Source organism: Centruroides vittatus, unplaced genomic scaffold, assembly GCF_030686945.1.
Source record: "Centruroides vittatus isolate TY-2023 unplaced genomic scaffold, ASM3068694v2 scaffold_946, whole genome shotgun sequence".
Lineage (NCBI taxonomy): Eukaryota > Metazoa > Arthropoda > Arachnida > Scorpiones > Buthidae > Centruroides > Centruroides vittatus.
In genome coordinates this window covers 598,503-619,726 of record NW_027122723.1, presented here as the reverse complement: position 1 = coordinate 619,726, position 21,224 = coordinate 598,503, and the positions used below count along the sequence as shown (strand labels likewise).

Sequence of the window (21,224 nt, the reverse complement as noted above, 5' to 3'; positions counted from 1 at the left end):
CAATTATTGTTGTTGAATTTTTTATAAGCAGTAAAATTGATATACTTGCTGTAATAACGCGCCTTCTGCTTCCAAGTATGCATTCTTTAACTATATCTGCATCGAAAAATACTTTCGTATATTTGGTAGGCGACCAAGAAATACACAGAAATCTAGGTATGGTATTCTTGTTCCATCTTTGAATGATTTCTAATTTGGCTTGATGTGTAGGCCTAATTTTACCACACACTTAATATTAGATTTGCGAAGATTGCTTGCAATTACGAATTGCTCAGCAAATGATTTGTGTTTAGTATCATAATGTAATTTTGATGAGACTTTTAAACATTGCCAGAGATTTTTGACAAATAAAACACATAACCTCTCTTAGCCCACCAGCTCTACTGTTTTATGTTACCTAAGAGTAACATAAAACAGTATTTGTCTGTCAATTCTGGTAAAAATTGACGGTCTTCAACTTGTCTTTCTCACTTTCTCATTCATTGTGAACAATTCGAAAATTGATACTTTTAAATACATACTGATTATATATAAATATCAAGAATAAAGCAATATTTAATCTACTGTTACCGATCGGCGTTAGTTTTGATAATAACATTAATTTTATCTTAAAATTAATCAAGACCAGCGCCGATTAAAACATTATACGAAATCAAAACAATTTTATTAAGGTCACCACTCGCCACGCGTGTGCCCTATATTAAACGTCCTCTACCCACAACTAACTAGATAAGTAGCCTACAATATAATGCTTTCTAAAGTCCATACCAAAGATTACAATGTATTGTTACTTTGATACGTTAATATTGTTGCAGTGATAAGTATTATTATTTAATCCATCAGCGCGTTTAAATTACCACACTTGTTGAGATATGGATATTCTTGTATTCTTTTTCTTCGTGCTTGTAGGAATTTCTCTGTTGAAATGGATTCGGTAAGTTTCGATTTAATCTCTCTGTATTCATTCTAATTCATTGAAAAATTAAAATATATTTTAAATTGCTTTATATCCAGTTTAAACTACTCAAAAATAAAGATCTATTTTTTTAGTTTTAATTCTTTTCGCCTGTCTAAAAAGACATATTTTTCTCATATCCATCATGGGTTTGGTTAAATCCATAACAAGGGTTTCCGAGTTTCGACATATCCGGCCAGTCAAAATACCAGATGTTGCTCGCACGCAACCCCAATTGAAAGGCAGCACGGGCTCCGTAAAACCTCCAGGACCCCTTAGCTTCTCCCCACATTAACCCATCTGCACCTCCAAAAATCCAACCGGCAATCTTTTTATTTGGGGAGAATTTTCCGTGATTTCTTCTCCAGCCACTACAGTGATATATCCTTACAAATAAACAAATAAATTTACTTTAAAAATCGGGCTTTCAGTCTCTTTATTACGGGCCTGGTACCGGCTGCGCAATTATTTCTTCCCTGGATTCGATTTCGAGTCCTCCACAGCGGCAGGCTGACGCCTTAACTAACTTCAACTGACGGACTACCACAGGAACAACACGCAACACAACTATTGAAGCGGGTTCTCCAACAGGACTTTCATCCCTAATTGCGTACACGTACGCGTTCTGCCTTTACTCAATTGTGCAATTATCACTTTATTGTCAAATTGTACTTCTTTCTATTGTTGTTTTACAATCGCGCCATCAACTTGTTTACAGGTTTTGTATACCCTGTATTCTGTATATATTGTATTTTGTTTCTCTCTTTTTCTCGTCAATAAATGTGTCGCAGGCGTTCATGATCCTATCCCTTCATCACCTAACCTATCTCTCTTTCCATTTCACTTTCACCCCTACTCCTAATTTCACCCTCGAACGATACTACTGAGTAGTCTCAAGCTTCACCCTCTTTCTTGTAACGATGTAACGATGACCCCTTAACTGCCTCGGTTATCAAACCGTCTAATGCATAAGATATATTTGAAACGCTATAATAAAATTTATTCTGTGATAGAATGTTAATTACTGCAGAAAATTATAAAATCCGTTTATATTAATTACCAATAATTAATTTCATTTCCAAATAGAAACTGAAGCCAGTTTCATTGTTACAGATTAAAAGTTGATTTATGATATATTTATGAATTAAAAGTAACGATATCTGAAGATAATTTGCCATTAATTCTTTTTATAAAATTATTTTAGAAATTTCCTTATACATTTTTTAAACATTTATTAGTAGGCTAATATTTCTGTGCATATTAATAAAACTACAAATAAGGAAAAGCGGGGAAAAACGCGTGGTTTTGCCATAATGACACAAAAATGATAATTCTTTTTCGAAAATAGTATTGTCAAAATATATTCTTTAATCACTGTGGATTTAAAAAAAATCCATTCGAACGAAATAAATATAAAACATTTCTTTGAAAACAATGATCATATTTAATCTTGCTCCATAAGTGAAACAAGGGCGCGGATGTTCATTTCTTTCAATAAATGAATGCTCGTGTTCGTCGGGGTAAGATTGCACAGTCAACAAATATCACAATGGAACTATCTATACTTTTAAAAGAGATGCATTGTTCATATCATCATATAAAGCAGTTTGACACATTGAATCCAGTCCTGAGTGGATGGATCATTATGTGAAGGAAAGAAAGTCTTGGTTGAAAGTGGATTCGGTGATGTAATTTCAGATTAAGAAATTGGAATAACAATATTAATTTTTAGAAAAGCTGTTTAGTTCAATAATGTCATATATACAATGTTACAAATTTTTGTATGATTATCAGTTCGATAATTCATACAAAAATTTATTTCATAGATAGAAAATATTGCAATAAGAATTTTCTAAATTTACCTGATTGTTATCAGTGCATTGACTTTTTTGAAATGTGATAACAAATTAAGTGGAATCTTATTTTCTATTATTTGCAGTTCACATTTATATGGTTTTCCATAATTAATTGATAAATCAGGTTCATTTTCGGAAAACGGTTCCTTACGCCTAGCAGAAATACATTTTGAATAATCCAACCTATTTGGGTCAAATGGAACCAAACCAATGTTTCAAACCCATGTTAAATTGTTTCCAATTTCGAAGTTTTCTTGTAAGTTCCAAAGAATAAAGCAGCAAAGTTAGTTTTAGAAACTGATTTTGATGATTGTTGCTTGTGTTTTCCTACATTTCTCCACTGACATTTTAAGTGGTCGAAAAATTGCTACATCACAAAGCTGGATAATATGTGTTGCATTTGGCAACAAACAAAATAGGAGAATTCTTTTCTCAACAGAAAAATTATACCCCACTTTTCCTTATATTTGACTTTACTCATTAATAATCTTTACCAGAGTATGAAGGATGAGTCAAGTGTCCCTTCGCCCTTTTCATTCCAAAAATACTGAATGTAGTTACATAGGAAGTCATGTAGGGAGAAACAGATGACATTTCTTTTGCTGACCTTGTTGACAGATTTTGTTGACCTTGAAAATAATTTTTAAGGTCATTTAAATCTGATAATATGTGATAATATGATGCAAAACTACTCCCTTTCTCTCTCTCTCTCTCTCTCTCTCTCTTTCTCTAGAGAGAGAGAGAAACTAAAAGAAAGTGCTGCCGTATTAAAAACTAAAGACTATTTTAAAACTTGTGAGGAATTTCACAAAAATCAAGAACGAAAATGCTATGCAACGTTTAGTAATTACAAAATTGAAATAGTATTTTTATTCAGAGACAGTATCAATTGAATTCTATTGTTTTCATATTGAAGATACACTCTAACTTCAATATTTTCAGACATAGCATTATTATACTATAATTAAGTTTTATATTTAAAATTATTTTATAGATTTTTTTCTTGTGTTTTTTATTATACTTAAATATATTAAGCTTAAGTTGTTTGTTATTGAATCTTGCAAAACGATATATGTAACATTAAGTAGCAGAGAATCATAAATTAATTAATTAAGAATAAATAGCAAAACTTTCATTTAATCTTTAATATACTTTTTAGAACGAAGAATTCATCGTATTGAACATATTAAATAACTTATTGCGTATTTTATACACTTCTCAAAAGTGAAATCGCAACAGCACGAAGGAATTCGCGTAGCCACCTGCAATTTGCAAGACCAGTACAGATGACAGAGATATGCAAATGACTAAGTTTGGGTAGATTGACGCTTTAGGTCATGTGGTACCCAGTTTCGGGCTATAAGACCAGCAGCCGGCTCGAGCCGTAAATGCTATCAGCGACGATTAGCGACAGCCGATCTTTCAAAGAAGCGTAGAAAAACATCGGGGACGACAGCGAGCCGAATACCACCAGTTAACGGCTGGGGAATTGGACCGTATCCTGCAGCTGCACCACCTCGGTATGTTGATGCGCGCAGTTGCCACGCGTGTTGGGCACGACGACGTGAGTGCCATTCAGCGATGTGTGACACGATGGACGTGGGAACATCTGCGAACACGCCGAAAAGGGGGATCGCACGTGACATCTGAAGCCTCTTGTCGCCGTCAACGGGTGCGTCTGTGTCTACCCAAAACCATTCGCAGCAGGTTGCGTGAAGTCGGACTGCATGCGAGCAACTGGCAACGGGGTGCCATTAACCGCTCGACACAGGCTGCAGAGGCGTAGCTACAGTTTGAGTTGCTCGAGACGGTCTGTCAATTTCCACCCTTTCTTTTGGAAAATACATAATAGACATAAAACTTATTTAGACACAATTTAAAAAATAAGTTTAAGAAAAAATAAAATTATTTCTTTCATTTATAAATTAAAATACAAAGTTACAAATGTATTTTTCTTGCTTTTTTATTAGCAAACTCATTTATAATACTATCAAAATCTATTTCGTTTCTTAGATGATGTTCTTTACAAGGTTCTTTAACCTTGTACAGAGCATCATCGAAAGGGTCACCCCTTGAACATAAATTCTGGACCTAAGATAATTTTTGATCGGTTTTAATTTGGAAAAATTCCTTTCGCAACTACTAAAACTGCCACCCCGAAAAACGTACCGTCCGGGCGGAGAGGGCTGCTGGACTCTTCACTGCAAGGTTCCAAGCCTGGCGTGGTGTCGTTCTCATCGCAACTTGACCACTGAATGGTGTCGGGTATTGTTTACCGATGAATCCCGCTTCTGTCTGCGAAGGATTGAAGGCCGTGGATGGGTGTGGCGGTATCTCGGGGAACGCATCATGCAAGTCCTTTTTTTACCAAGCGTCACACCTGCCCCACACAGGCATTGTGGTTTGGGAGGCATCGCGTTCGATCAGCGGACGGCCCCGGTGTATATTTCCGGTACTCTAACAGCAGACTAATTGTGGAGCCTGTGGTTCCGCCTCGGTGCAGGCTGCACCTGACACTGAGTTCCAGCAAGACAGTGCCAGACCGCACGCCGCATGGTGAACTCTCACCAGCCTGAACAGTATTCACATTTTTCCCTGGCCGGTAGGCTCGGCGGATCTCTCTCACAGAACTCCTGTGGGAGTTCGTTCGACGTGAGGTGTATCGCCACATACGTAGACTACATGCGCGCTGCAGAGGATGCTGCTTGGCAAGGGATACCTCGGACAACTATTTAATCGCCTCGTTGATAGTATGCTCTGCTGTATAGCTGCCATATTCGTTCCTGAAAAAGCAGGTATCTGTTGCATATCTTTGTTCTTTTAATCGTCTGCATATCTCTGTCACTTCTACTGGTTATGCAATGAGGATGTGGCTACGCTCATTCCTTCATGGTGTTGCGATTTCACTTTTGAGAAGTGTAATTGCAGAATTAATCATTATAAACATAAGATCTCTTTACGTATGTTAATATATACATTCAAAATGAATCGTTTCTGTGTAAAGCAGTTGTTAATTGAATTAATACAAATGAAAAGCAGTCAGTTGTTAAATATAATTAAAAATATTTTTTTGCTAATTTTAAATAAAGTAATTTATTTTTTCTTTTTAATTTTATCAATTTCTTATAATTTTTTTATAGTAATAGAAGAGAAAATTTCCGATGTTTTGAGAAACTTGGAATTCCAGGTCCGAAGCCGTCTTTTTGGTTTGGAAATCTTTTGGATTCAATAAAATTCGTAAATATCCATATGACATATAAAATTACATTAATATAGGTCTATTTCAAATAAGTTATCACAATTTATTGGAAATAGAATTATAGCATCTAAGATATTGCAGAATAAAGAGTGATGTAAAAAAGCCTAGTGTGTACCTATGCACTTAGTTGTGTGGTAAAGATTAACAAGTAAAAGAAGGCACGGTTTCAGAAAAAGGCAATAATAGTTTATTTATTTTTAAGTAACAACAGAAGATAGTGATATAATAGTTTAATAACGATAAAAGATAGTCCAGTGAGAATAAAATATTTCTAGAGAAAGACATGTTTATTTCTTACTTGGCTGTTACATTAATTGTTTCTTTCGGATGTTATGCTTGTAATAGTTTTTTTCACTTAAGCTGCTCCTTTTATTGCTTGACAATTTCAAATTTATTTCTAGCTTCATCGTCAAACATCCTTATTAAAAAATTAATAAAAGTATAAAACTATTCAATGGGGTCGAAAATTTTTAATTAAAAAATTTATAAAACAAAAACATTTGGCGAAATACATTTGATAAGTGATTATAATTGATGAAAGTGAAAATAATCAAGTTAACCAGTATCAGTATCACTGAATTCTGTCTGAATCAAGTGTTTCTCTAGCTTCTGATACTCCTAACAGGAAGAACTACTTAACTGGTGAATATCGGGGTTTTTACTCATTTTTCTCTGATTGTATTCTGTACTCGATACAATATAACAGAAATTTGCTTCGTTATATTTAGAAACAATGGACTAAAATGGACACGGATTGAAAAATCGCCACGTTGTTCACTATAATTAAAGCACTAGTAAAATGCTTTAAATTTTTCTGTGAATTGTGAATTGTTGCCCGAGTGTCTAGGCAATAATCTGGAATTCTTGGACTGGAATAGAGATTTATGTGAAATTTTGTTTTACACGGAATCTGCTGACATTCAACCATACTGTAATTAACGGTGGTATTATCTCCGATAAATATTTTAATTCTAAATAAAATTTCATTTACATAATATATATATATATATATATAATTATAGCTCCAAAATCAACTGATCTATATACCAAAAATATTTTAATATATAGAAAATGTCATGACAAACTCTCTTGAATTGATTATGCTTCAGACTATTAGTATTTTCCTTATTATTTTCCTATTGCTTAAAGCACTTTTGAAAAATCTTTCACTTTATAATAAATTTCCAGATATCGATTTTTAGAATAAATTACAAATTTTTATTGCCCAAATGCATTTTGTTCTAACTGCATCCTTATAGGATGTAATAACAGATTTTAGATATTTTACTTAGGCCTCTATGAATTTAATCGAACGTGTACGTTAGAACCAACTATTTAATTACACACTTTATGAGCTAACTAAAATACTCCGAACATACTCTTTTGTAGTATAATAAGACATTTAAGATACAGTATCGTATACGAAACAATATAAAACACTAATCAACTTGTATTTTGCAAACATGATTTTGAAAACCGGTATAAATTTTCACTCTAATTTGCAATAATTTCGCTAATTTCTGATGTTTTTCTTAATATTCGCCACAATAAACGTTAATTTCAAAATCCGTGTCCTAACTGATTAAATGTTTTTTAAATAACGTAGTATGTGTCCTATTTTTGCAAAGTGTGCTGTCTTTCCTGAAAAGGATTCCTGTAATAGTGCAAACATTCCGCAAATTTTTCAAATATACTTAATAATTTTGCAATTTATGCGCTACTTAAATGTTCTTCAAAAATTTCATTAACTATTTCTTGCGAAGTTTTCAATATTTTCTACAATACTTCGCTTAAATAGTGGCAAGAACTTCACTATTAAATCAAATTCACAAAAAAACTGTATATTATTTACTAATTCCACAAAACGTGATATAAATAAACAAGATATACATTTTTTAAAATAGTGGCTTGCCCCTGTACATCATACTTTTCCTGTTAAAAATAGTGGTACCGGTCGTCTAACTCCTTTCGGGGAATAATGTTTGATTTAAAATAACATACGACTTCTGGTTTGCATTGGATTCAAAATTAAATAAATAAATAATGTGTACACCTGTATTTCGAATGCTTCTTTTAGTGTGAGGAGATAGAAATTGTTTTTGCGTTTTGGTTTGTAAATAATATTTATTTTTATAATTTTATTCATAAATTAATGTAGGCCTATCTTGATTTGTGCATAATTAATTATTTAGGGACAACAGAGAGAAGTACTGTTACAACAAAAGTATGGACCTATTTATGGGTAATTATTTACTTTTTTCGTTATATTGAGTGTTATATATAGATTTATTTAGTTAATTCAAAGTTTTGAGAGAATCTTATCATTTAGGGTTTTCGTGGGAAGCATACCTATTCTTGTCGTTGGAGATCCGGAGTTATTGAAAATTATTGAAGTCAAAAAAGCACAAATATTTAATAGAAGAAATGTAAGCAAACTATGTTGTATATTATGTTATAAATAGAATAATAATTATTTATACACTCAAATATATTAATTTTTATCGAAAATTGCATGTAATTGCATTTAATACAAGATTAACTCTTCATTGTCTTCGTTCAAACATTTTATAATATACTAAAACTATGTTTATCATTCTTATTTACTTCAGAAAACTTTAATTATTATACGTTATTGAAATACCTTTTAAGAAATGTTTCATACAGTAGTGAAATCATAAACTTGACTCACATTAAGACATTAAAATATTATAATACAGTTTGTATATTTATCGCATTTGAACAATTGCAGCTTATATTAAATTTTAAATAAAGTTTAATTTAATTATAAGAATTTAATATAAAACAATCTGATACGAACAATTATTTATTGTGACAACGTCACAATGCCGGGCCTGCAATTTTTAACCATAGTTTTAAAATTTATTTAATTTAAAATATATGCTCTCCACCTCAAATTAGTAGTGTCTTGAAGCCTGTACAGTACATCATAGAACAGAATCATGCCGGTCGTTTCTCTAAATGCTTTCAGAGGAAAATTTTTGAATTGAAATAACGTTGCATTGGAAGTTTAATCGGGGCCTCCTGCATCTACGCTTTTCACATATGGTCTATATGGTCTCGGCTTTTATCTTCGTAACGCCATTCTTGAGATTAAGGAAAACCAAACGGATAGACGGACGAACTGACGGACGACAATGGGAATTTATACGTCTAGAATTTTTTTTAAATTGCAGCCCAATAAAATATTTTAATATTTTCCCCACAGTTATTATTCTCTTCTGATAAATTTGAGTGTAACAAGAGAATTATTATTGATTATTATTTATTGATCGTATTTTTAATTAAACTGATATAATTACAATCTCTTAGTTTAAGAAATCAAAATTCTATATACATATTTATTTATTTTCAGTATGAATTCATAACTCAAACGCTTAATGTTAAAAACCCACGAATCTTTGTTTCACTTAGTTTAAATTTGTTGCTATTCCAAGATATTTGTTGTCGTTTTTTTAATGTAATTATTTATTTTATGTAAAACAGCCCGTTCTTCCTGGTGTTGGCACACCAGTCAAAGCAGTAACAGAAAGCGTTGTTTATATGACTGGATCTAAATGGAAACATAACAGAGATGCGGTAACTCCCAGTTATACAACTAGCAAATTAAAAATGGTGAGTATATTTTGTTCATTCATATCTATTATTATTGTGAAGAAGAAAAGAGTAATTCTTTCCTTCCACTTTTCGTTCTCTACAAAGCAAATAGATCTTTCTATCTCATAATCCATATTACACGTTGCTTAGCATCATCTTCAGGTTTTGATAACTTTCAGATCATCAAACCATCCATCAAGCTACATCTTATTTTTCATTATTTCCTCTTCAACATTTCTTTTAATAAATTATGTCATTCAAAATATGCACAAGATTCCTTTCTTTTTACTTTTCCTTAATACGCATTCTATAATCTTTCTTCATCCATAATTTATTTGTGATAAGCTAATTAAAATTATCGATTGGGAAAGTTTGAAATTAAATTAAATTTTATAGTTGACTGCTGTGGTAAATCGTTCTTTTGAAAAAAGTTGGAAAGATATGAGAGAAATGACAAAAAATGGAATTCAATTTGACATGAGAGAGTTTTTATCAAGTAGTGTAGCCGATATGACGTTTCAATCAGCCTTTGGTATCGAGGTCAACGACCAGAAAAAACTAGTTCAATCTTTGAATTACTCATTCGACACTGATTTAACGAATCCGATTAATTTCGTTTCGGGTAAGTTCAAAATATTTATAATATTAAAATTAATTACAAATTTTACCACATTTAGATCATAAAAAGAAGGCATTTTGTTATTTCGCTTTTAAGAAATAAAGATGTAAAAAAATAAATAAATAAAGGACAATTCTCTCAAACTGTATAGAACTTGTCTCCTGCTCAAAATTTTAAATCAGAACTTACAAAATATTAATTAATTATTAAAAATTGTACATAGATGTGATTGAATATACTGTATTTTAAATTATTTTGTTTTATTTTTATTTACGCCACTCGTTGATGAGAAAAATAAGTCATAAATTATCAATGATTTCTTACGTCAATAACTTTTGATTGCTGTAAAATGTACAGCAGATACATAATAAATTTCATTTGCCTAAAAGGAATAGATTAAATTAACATTCTTATACACTGTTAATTTAAAACGATATATAAGAAAAATTCCTTAACAGGGCATCTCAGAATTACTCTACAGCTTTTTGAATCATAAATATTCGATTTATCGTAGACAGATCATAGTGTAGGTGAAGTATTTTTGTTTTTCTTATATGAATTTAATTTCAAGAAACGTTTGACGACAGATATTATAGTAATAAAGCAAACACTGGATTTCAACTGTCACTTTATTATTATTATTTGACGAAAATTCTCGCAGACAAAATAGGCATTACTATTAAACTAGTAACACATAACAATGATATTTTAATTCTTAAGTTACAGATAAATTAGTAAACTCCATAACAAAGACGTTGTTAAATATAATAAAATGTATGAATATAAAGCATAAAGAGCTTATTTATTATTCATTTGTAATTTTAAGCTAGTCTGAAAAAAATGATACTTATTTTAAAATATTCCTTAATCAAATACGGTATCTGTTAAGTAAAAACAATAGTAAAACCGAGTACAGTACTCCAAAACGATGAACTAGTTCCATTACTGTCAGAAAGTCTGGCTGTCTGTCAATAAATCTTACCTTGTAAGTCTATTATTATTTTATAAGGTATATTAAAAAATATAATTAAAAACAAAAAGTGTAATATATTAATATTTTAATAATTATTATATATTTATTTCAGTTTATAGGCCTATTTTCGCTCTGAGAGGCCTAGGATGTATGTTTATGTTATGTATTAACAATGTTTATTTAAATTTTTCTACATATCATATACGTTAGAAAAGAACAGCTAAGTGTTTGTGTTATGTTTTAGTATAGTAATTATTATATCGATAAAATTAAATTTTATATTTAGTGCATTTTCAACTTCTACTGATATTTAACATTTTTTCAGTTTGTTTTCCTGAAATAAGTAATTTTCTACATTTCCTAAGAAATTTTACTCATAAAACAAAACATTTCTTTTCGTTTCCATCTACAATATATGTATTGGAAATGTGTAAGAAAGTCATTTCTGCTAGACTGTCTTTTGAAAAGGTAAGACATTTTAATGCTGCTATTAATATGATAGTTAATTGCATACAGTATTAAGTCTATCATTTGTAATTTAACTATTTAGTTAATAGATATTTTGGTAAAATAAATTATTTCAAAATTAACAAAAGTAACTTAGAAATTGAACATGAAAGTCTCTGACAACTACCAATATAAATTCATAAATTTTCATCTACAGAGAAAAGAATGAAAAATTATGTTCCTTAAATGTATTGTAAACATTAAATGAGCAAAAGGCCGAATTTTTAATTTATGTAATTTAAATATATGCTCTCGATTTTAGTAGTGTCTTGCCCTTATAGAGTACATCATACTTTTCCTGATAAAACAGAATCTTATCCCGGTTATCAATCTAACTCTGTCCCGAAGAAAACTTTTAAATTCACTTCACTCCCGGTCCAGACCGGAAGTCAGATAATTTCGATTCAAGACAGTTAATTGGAGCTTCCTGCCACTAAGATTTTAATATCTGATCTCGAATTTAATTTGACTAACTCTGTTCTCGAGATTAAGGAAGGACAGACAATGAGAATTTATTGGTCGGCAATCTTTTCAAAAATTCTAACCAGATTCTAATGTGTAAATTTTATCTTAAATACTTGCACATACCACTAAATTTTAACCACAATTTACTATATTATACGTTACTTCTTCGAATGACACTGAATGTAATTTCTCTCTAGAACTCTTATCCAGATATTCTACAGCTCATAATTAACGCCAGTTCTCTGAAGAATGTTGAATTACCAGAAGAAAATGAAAAATTAAGTAAATTGATTTTTAGTATATTGAAATTCGACTTAAAATTTTATATTCAAAATATTTTTAATAACATGTCATGAAGAAAATACCGATGTTCGTAATGGATACAAGCTCAGTTATAACGATTGCCTGTCAAATTGTTTTTACACTGCTGTTGCAAAGTAAGTTTATTTTAAGTAGATAATGATACATTTATTTATTTATCTTATCGTGTTACATTTAAAGGTTCGATACAATTAGAAGTGCTTTAACATTTTCTACGTATTGTATCGCCAAATATCCAGAAGTACAGGATAAAATTAGAGAAGAAATATCGAAATATAATAAAAAAGAGGTAAGAAAATAAAGTCAAGATACATTTCATTTAGTTTAGAATAGAATATTCACGGAAGAGTTTGTATCTTCTGTTACACTACAGTATTACAAATCACATAATTAAAATCGATTTGATTTAAAAAACAATAACAGTTTAATTAATTAATTAATTTTATTTGAAATTTACGCAAAATTTCATACAATCTATATACATTATGGAGACGAGTTGATAATAAAAATCAGCGCAGAGCCCAAACGATTAAAGAGTAATTGTTTCAACCTCCTTTTCAGCACTTCTCTCCATGGTGATCAAGTCCAACGTTTTGCAAAGGAATTTTACCTCAGTTTACTAATTGTCCCTTTCATTTAATTGGCTCTTGCTGGCCCCCTATTTGGAACCCCCAGATTGACTTGCAAAATTTTACTGGGTTTTCTTCGCATCTTTCTCTCAAGCTGGGTCTATTTCCCTTTCAAGCCTTCCCAGTAGGCATCCTGCTGGCCTATGGCCCCGCGCTGCAAGCCAGTACTCTCCTTTTTCAAAATTTAATACTTATTCAAAATTTGTTGGACTAGACCATCTGTGGCTTTACCATTGCTACTTTTCCTTCCACAGTGGCTCTGGAGAAGTCAGAAACTGGCGTCAGGACACGTTAGTAACTAATGATCTATACTATCCAATTTACCTTTGATCTGTCTCCCTTCACTACTACATCGGCCTCATCCAGCTTTTCAAAATCGTAACAGATTCATCTCGGAGCCATTCTTAAAACCCCATCAATTCATTTATTCAGTAAACTTTCGTCCATGAGACATAGCTCTCTAGCACATTCCCCCTTGCAGGTTTTCCTGTGGGCTGTTTTCTGCCGGTGTCTTGTGTGGGGGCCACCTTATTCTTTCCCCGGTGAGGTCCCTGCCCAGGTTGTCTTTCGTGGTTATGCCTACTTCCTGCTTACTCTCCCTCACTCTATTCAAATAAACTAAATAAGTATTGGTACTCAATCCCACTGCTCCGTTAATCCGTTACAACATATTTTGCTGGATGTCGCCATGTTTGGTTCCCCTCACTCTTACACCCTAAGTAAGAAAAGGCAAGCAGTATTTACTAATAAACTAACCATCATCACATGCTCAACTTTCACACTAGGTTAGCTAATATAAGTACTCCTGTCCTCACAAGGACATCTACTTGACGGCCGGATGGCCGAGCGGTCAAGGTGGCAGTCTACCGCTCTGGGGGACCCGGGATCGAATCCGAACGGGTCGAATAATCCCCAGGAATTTTTCGGGGGGTGGTCCGTTCGGATATGTCGGGCCCCGTCCCTCACCACCCGGTCGCCCCATTGTGGGCCTGGCCGAACCCATAATGGGCTTACTAAAAGAGGCCCTCTTAGTGCCCACAGGGCGGAAAGAGTTAAAAAAAAAGGACATCTACTTCTCATATATACATTATGGCCTCTTAGTGCTCTCTGAGCGAAAAGGGGAAGAGCCTTAGTTTTTCAGACCAATCTAATTGAGCGAAAAAAGGGGTAATTGTATCAATTATAAACATGTCTGTTAATCATCCTTCGTTATCATCCAGTACGCATCCAATAAAGTTTGCTAATTTCGACAATTCAATAGCCTTCGTTCCTAGAATTCCATGGTTTCAACTTTTTAAACTTCGTGTTTTTTTATGCGTTAGTGTTCCTTGTTAGTACTCATGGTTCCTAAAGAAGGCCTTCGATGTAAGTTGAAAACGTTTGAACAGAGGTTTTTACCCTGCCAGACTGACACAAAGTTACTGAATCGTACTTAATTATTTTCCAGTTTTATCATTTAATGTTCTATATAATCATTGAAGTATAGTAGTTAAATTTTACAAAACGCGAAATGATTGAATTCATATATAAATTATTTTGCGTCGTTCAGTTATTACATAGACAAAAATTTGCTTTTTTTTATCTTCCTCTTCTTTTCCTTCAGGCTAGAAGTATCAGGCCAGAAGATAAACTATTAAAAATACACAGGAATTATTTTCAGGCAATTGTACATGTTTATAATATTGCATTTGTTATTACGGCAGTTACAAGCTGGCAATAAGCTAATTGCCTGGTGCACCCTGACTGCAGAATTCTGAATGTAGATCATCGCGATCTTCATTTTGTAGACTGACACATTAGAAAATATAAATTCTTGTCGAAATAAATGTCGTAATATGACGTACGCGTGATATATTGTATATAAATTTGAAGGGTTTGCTATAATAATAAGGCAGTCATTCCCACAAATTTTGTATGTGTGTATGAGTGGAGAGAATAATAAACGAGAGACAATCTTGATTCATCAAAGACTCACCAGTTACCTTTCATTTTATAGCAATGAGATGAAGAAAATAATTATTTCGAATTTTATATTTACAAATTCATTTTTTTATACAGGAGAGTATCGATTATACAGCCATATCTAAAATGACGTATTTAGATCAGGTCTTAAATGAAGTATTGAGACTGTTTCCGTCCGCTGCAAAGTACTGTATCATTTCAAATATAATAGTTTAAATACACACAAATTAAAAGAAATATAATTATGTCAAACTCGATTTTTATACAGGGTGCATAGGAAAGTCCCTTTAACCGGAAAATTCTTGCGAACGGAGAGAGCTACAGCTATGCAAGTGAGGTAACGGTATAGTAAAGCAACTACGCCCGACCTAATGCAAACGACAGCAGCGCCCCTAAGTAGCAAAATTTGGAAGATAGGCAGTACAAATCGAAAACGAAGACAGATAGAGTAAACTTTCCAATTAGAAAGTTTTAGAACAACAATTAATTAGTACGAAACGACACGTGGTTCACACAGATAGGATAAAGTTGTCACCTGTATACCCAAAAATGTCCGAAAGTAATGCACGCCATTTTGTGCAAACGCTTGAAAGGAACAGCCATAGCTGTGAAGAAATAAGCTCAATTTATTGCATAAAATACGTATTTACGTCAATACAGTTTGATAACAATGGCGTGTATCGTGAGCAATTGCGAACTTTTCGAACACACTCTACATTAACTTGTTATCACTGTGTGACAGTTTGCCTTTCCGTTGTTTTTCGTTTTTTTTTTTTGTGTGATGTTATCAAACTGTATTGACGTAAGTACGTATTTTATGCAATAAATTGTGCATATTTTTTCATACCTATGGCTATTCCTTTCAAACATTTACACAAAATGGCGTGCATTGCTTTCGAACATTTTTGGGTATACAGGAACAATTTATTTTATCTGTGTGAACCACATGTCGTTTCGTACTAATTATTTGATGTGCTAAAACTTCCTAATTGGAAAGTTTGCTCTATCTGTTTTCGTTTTGCACTGCCTATCTTCCAAATTTCGCCACTAGGGGCACTGCTGTCGTTTGCATTAGGTCGGGCGTAGTCACTATACTATACCGTTATCTCACTTGCATAGCTGTAGCTCTCTCCGTTCGCAAGAATTTCCCGGTTAAAGGGATTTTTCTATGCACCCTGTATATGTATTATAATAATAAAGGCTCATTTTTGTTTTTTTATTTAATTATTTTTCATAATTTATATTTTAGCTTCGTAAACAGAGTAGCCGAGGAAGATCTCAAATATAATGATATTTTGATTCCCAAAGGAATGACTGTATATGTACCGTTGTACGGTTTACACAGAAATCCTGAATATTGGACTGATCCGGATGAATTTAATCCTGACAGGTATCAAGCTTCTTTATACTTAAATGCTTTAAAAATGAAACTACAGAGTAAGATGTTTTCAATCCTTTTCAATAGAGGCATCTGTTTAAATATAATTTATGTATTTTTGCAATGTAAATATACCAAATGTATACATTCATACAGTACAACATGCATATTTATGAAATACTTTTGAAATAAGATATGGTCTTCTCTACAAAGGATCCCTATCTCTGGTGTAGCCATTTATTTAATTTACCCGGCAACTCCAGGTATTCAGGCTAGCATTTTATAGATAGCCTATATGAAGGAAACCTTTGTAGATAGTAAAAATATTGTATTTCTTTAATGCATAACTCACAAAGGTAATATGCATTCATGTTTATTAGCTTTCCTGTTTCCATGATTTTCAGGTATTCCGATCGAAATACAAAATTTTATTTTAGAAACTTGCTAAAACTTTAAATATTTTACAGATTCCAAGATAAATCTTCAATTAACCCTTACATATACCAACCTTTCGGAATAGGACTCAGACATTGCGCGGGAATGAGACCCGGTCAACTCATCTGTAAATTATTCTTGGCTAATTTGGTCAAAAGCTTCAAATTTACTCTTGCTCCAGAAACTAAAGAGGTATTGAAAATACTTATTTTTTGCTTATTATTTTTATACAACTAAAACTTAAATCAATAATTAAGTTTACAGTTAAAAAACAACATATTTTATTAGTCCAATTAGACAAATATAAAAGTTTGACTGAATATAATCTGTTTTAATTATATTTTCGTGGGACCTCATTTGAATGTTTGATGTTGGTTTTATAATACATTTATTAAGAAATTGCATTTATTTTCATCACATGCTATCAAAAATCAATTCGAATTTCACAGAATAATAAAGCAATATACTTATTTCAATAACATCGAATGTAAAATATAAAATATATTAGATTTATTACAGTTCTTCACAATTAAAGATAGGTACAAAGAAAAATATCTTATATATAGTGTATAAGAAAAATTTTGTATAACTAAATAGTTTTTGACAATAAATCTACAGGTTTAAAATACATTGATAATCTTTGCGAATTTATAATAATGTATGCAAAATAAAAAAATGCTGTGTTTATATTTATTTACGATTTTTCAGAACAACAAACGTAAACATCAGAATTCAACCAAATCTTTGAAGTAGTCAGTTAATGCATTCCGGTTGTTATGATTTCTATTTAAAAACAGTCTTAAATCCGATTAATTTGGGAACTGTACGACGTCAGAAAGTCTAGCTATGTTCATGAAATTGGATAAGAGAATGAACCCGGGTCTTGTGAAAAGGAACATTATCAATAATAAGCATAGTGCATTGAAACTCTCTTCTCGGGTTTTGAGAATAATGTCTTTGCTTAACATTTTTCTAACGGTTATGTCTAAACATTTAAACTCCGAACTTTATGTACGAATTTTTAGTCAACCCTTATGTAGGTCAGTCATGAGCAACCCGTGATTCTGCACAGGTACTTTCTAACGTACTTTTATTTATTCTTACTTCGTTTTCAGTTATTGTATTATTTTAGTATTTTATGTACTGGAGGTTAGGAAGACTGGATATGTTGGTACAGTACTCAGCAGGCTTAAAGCCTGCAACTCCATATGTAAAAAATGTATGCAGCCTGCCGCAAGCCTAAGAAGGTCCCGCCATCTGTAACGGACATTTAGTACATGTGCTTGGTCGAGTGGCCAGTGCTGCGAAGCTATTATTCGTGGGATTATGACTGAACGCCCCTAAAGCAGAAGCCTCCTAGCCGCGGCAGTCGTTGCAATAGTAATCCTGTGCAGTACGAGAGGAATCGCAGGTTCAGAAACTTTGTTATTTGGATAGTTGTTGCTAGAACATCGGCGAGTGCGAAGCAAGAAGGACGAACGTATACCCCAGACTAGATTTGAACCTTGGGGTACGGACTCTCGGGTGTCGACCACCTTAAGCTTGTGCCTGGCTAAGATTACCGTTAACCGTAACACCTTCATTTAAAAAGTTGCTCATCATTGGTTTAAGCATACCCCAGAATTTCTATTAACAATTTTTTTTCTTCTTAAATTATTTTATAAAGACTTCACTAACATAACTAAGTTTACTTAGAACAAATACCAAAAAGTGCCCAATTTCTTTACAGGATCATAGTCATTTAATATGTCTCCATATGTCGGGTTATATGAAACAATGGTTTTCATTAATATATATATATATATATTAATGAAAACCATTGACCATTAATAAAAACTATGACAGAAATGAAAAAGATTTTATTAGAAAGAAGCAGTTTTCTAGGAAAATGAAAAAAATAATATTTATATACATATATGTATATAAAAATTATTCTAATAAAATCGAATAAAATCTTTTTCATTTCCGTCATAGTTTTCATGTCATTCCTGTGGTAAAATTATAAAACTAAAAAATGTTCAAAAAATTGTTTTAACGTTCTACTGTACTTCACTCCCATTTACTATTAATTAGAACTATTATTAACTTACTATTAACGCAAACATTTCATATTATTGATTGAGATCAATATAAGTTAGTTTTTGATACAGATATTTACATAAATAATACAATGTTTTAAATTCATAAAATACAAAAATAAATTATAAGTTACACTTAATTAATTAATTGTAAAGAATATCCGACTTCCTATCATTTCATCGTGCCAAAAGACTCATAACTACATTTCCTTCAAGTCATCATTCAAGTCTTTTGACAAGATGAAATTACAGGAAACCAATATTCTAGACATTCTTTACAAATACTAATTGTTTAATCAATTTTATCGACCTTTAGAAGAATTTTAAATGTAAAGAAATTAATCAAGTTTTATGAATGTTTCTTTTTATATACAGTCAAACCTGTTTTTATGCGCTCTTTTTATGTGCGATTTTTATTTGTGCGGTTTTTTTAATGCGAATTTTTAATTTGTGCGGTATAGTTGGCGACTAGTCTCGTGCGATTCGTCGTGTCTCACGTTGACTTATTATAGCTAAATAAACTTATTATAGCATAAATGCACTTATTATAGTAATATTATTGCATGAATATGCAAAAAATGAAATAATTTACTTTTTAAGTCAACAAAACACCACCTGGACAAAAATATGTAAAACAGACGATAGACCAGACGATACAGTCAAGTGCTGACATCTGTTGTCAATAAATTCTATTTCGTACGGTTTTGAGTTATTTTCTATGTGAGACTTCTTTTATGCGGTCCCTATTGACCGCATAAAAAAAATATATTTTTAATTGTGTTGCGAAAACTATTATTTATAGCCACTCGTGAAGTTTCGTGCGATTTTTTTATGCGTTTTTTTTAATGCGGTCCCTATCCCTCGCATAAAAACAGGTTTGACTGTATATATTATTAGATAAATATTAAAAATATTATTTTTTACTTATTTTCAGATTGAGCCTCATTTCAGATTTGTGATAACTTTCTCTAAACATCCGATTTATCTTAACGCCACTCCACTGTGAAGACGAAACAAATCAAAACGAATTAAATACAGTATACAATTTATATTTCGTATTTACTAGATATAATTTGAATGAAAAACTGACGAAGCAAAATTTTATTATTTTGTGATATTTATATTATATTCCAGATTATGTTTGAATCAACCGTGTATTATTAAACTGTTTAATATTCTTTGATGTAATATGCAAATATGTAGATAAATGAATGTATGTAATAAATAAATGAATGTATACTATTGTGTCTTGAATGGCTGTTTACTCAAAACAAATGAATTGATTAATATTATGAGAGAGACTGGGAAACGTAAGTACAAGAATATTTTAGTGTGTACCACGCGACCCGTTAGGAAAACTTAGATCATTTAGTATCAATTGATACTCCAATCTGTTAGCTATTATAGGGTTTAGGGAAAAATCTAACCTGCTTTTTCCAGAAAGTAAAAATATAGACAACGGCATTCCTCTGTTGTGCGGGGTAATAGTAGACAGTTACGGCAACGACAGGACAAGTAGAAAGTAGCCAGAGTTTTGCGCTCAAAGGAAATAATAAAATTAAATATAATTTATTTACACACATACAGTTCAGTTCAGTTCAGTTATTTAATTAAAAAGATACCAAAGGTACATAACCGGTGCCGTAATACATAACCGGATGAAATATAACAGAGTTACAATAAATATATGAGTTACAGATATGTAAATTATTTAACCAGAATAAAGCATAACATCAACTACAAATATAGTGACATGTAGACAAAAAAAAAAAAAAAAAGCACAGAGCACAGAGCACAGACAATAACAAACATAGCACGAACAATTTTATAAACTAGAGGCGTCTTCGCCGAGACGGTAAACTTGCAATAATTGTTTGTAAAATTGCGTCGTCTCTTTGCTGCATATGGACTTTCTTTAGCGTCAGTTCCATTTGGTCCAGTTATGATTGCAGCTATTCGTACCTTTCTCTTCAATATTGACGTCAAATTCTACAATTCTATTTCATTCACGCATCTCACTATCGTTTTCGATGCGTATTTGACGTGAATGATTGTCACACTCTTGAAGCACTCTTGAAGTACTCTTGAAGCGTTCTTGAAGCACTTTCTTGGCACTTTTGTAGGACTCTTGTAGCTCTTTTAAAGTAGTTACTAAGTATTTAGATGTGAAGA

The 21,224-nt window shown here is 32.0% G+C and overlaps 1 protein-coding gene across 1 annotated transcript; it reads left to right on the top strand.

The window, feature by feature from the left end:
• Positions 1-830: 830 nt before the first annotated feature.
• LOC136990571 (cytochrome P450 3A6-like) lies at positions 831-20,156 on the top strand. Its single transcript, XM_067288966.1, has 14 exons — positions 831-934; positions 5,952-6,048; positions 8,263-8,312; positions 8,400-8,496; positions 9,575-9,703; positions 10,082-10,307; positions 11,603-11,745; positions 12,447-12,531; positions 12,608-12,686; positions 12,751-12,859; positions 15,258-15,346; positions 16,411-16,551; positions 17,007-17,166; positions 19,987-20,156. The coding sequence occupies exons 1-14, from the start codon at positions 873-875 to the stop codon at positions 20,056-20,058; spliced, it is 1,539 nt and encodes a 512-aa protein (XP_067145067.1). The 5' UTR covers positions 831-872; the 3' UTR covers positions 20,059-20,156.
• Positions 20,157-21,224: the final 1,068 nt, after the last annotated feature.

Bases quoted from the DNA above. Each gene is read 5' to 3' on its own strand.
- LOC136990571 (XM_067288966.1), top strand. From the start codon at position 873: ATGGATATTCTTGTATTCTTTTTCTTCGTGCTTGTAGGAATTTCTCTG. The intron at 6,049-8,262 runs GTAAATATCCAT...TTAATTATTTAG, and splicing joins TTTTGGATTCAATAAAATTC to GGACAACAGAGAGAAGTACT. The intron at 11,746-12,446 runs GTAAGACATTTT...ATTTCTCTCTAG, and splicing joins CTAGACTGTCTTTTGAAAAG to AACTCTTATCCAGATATTCT.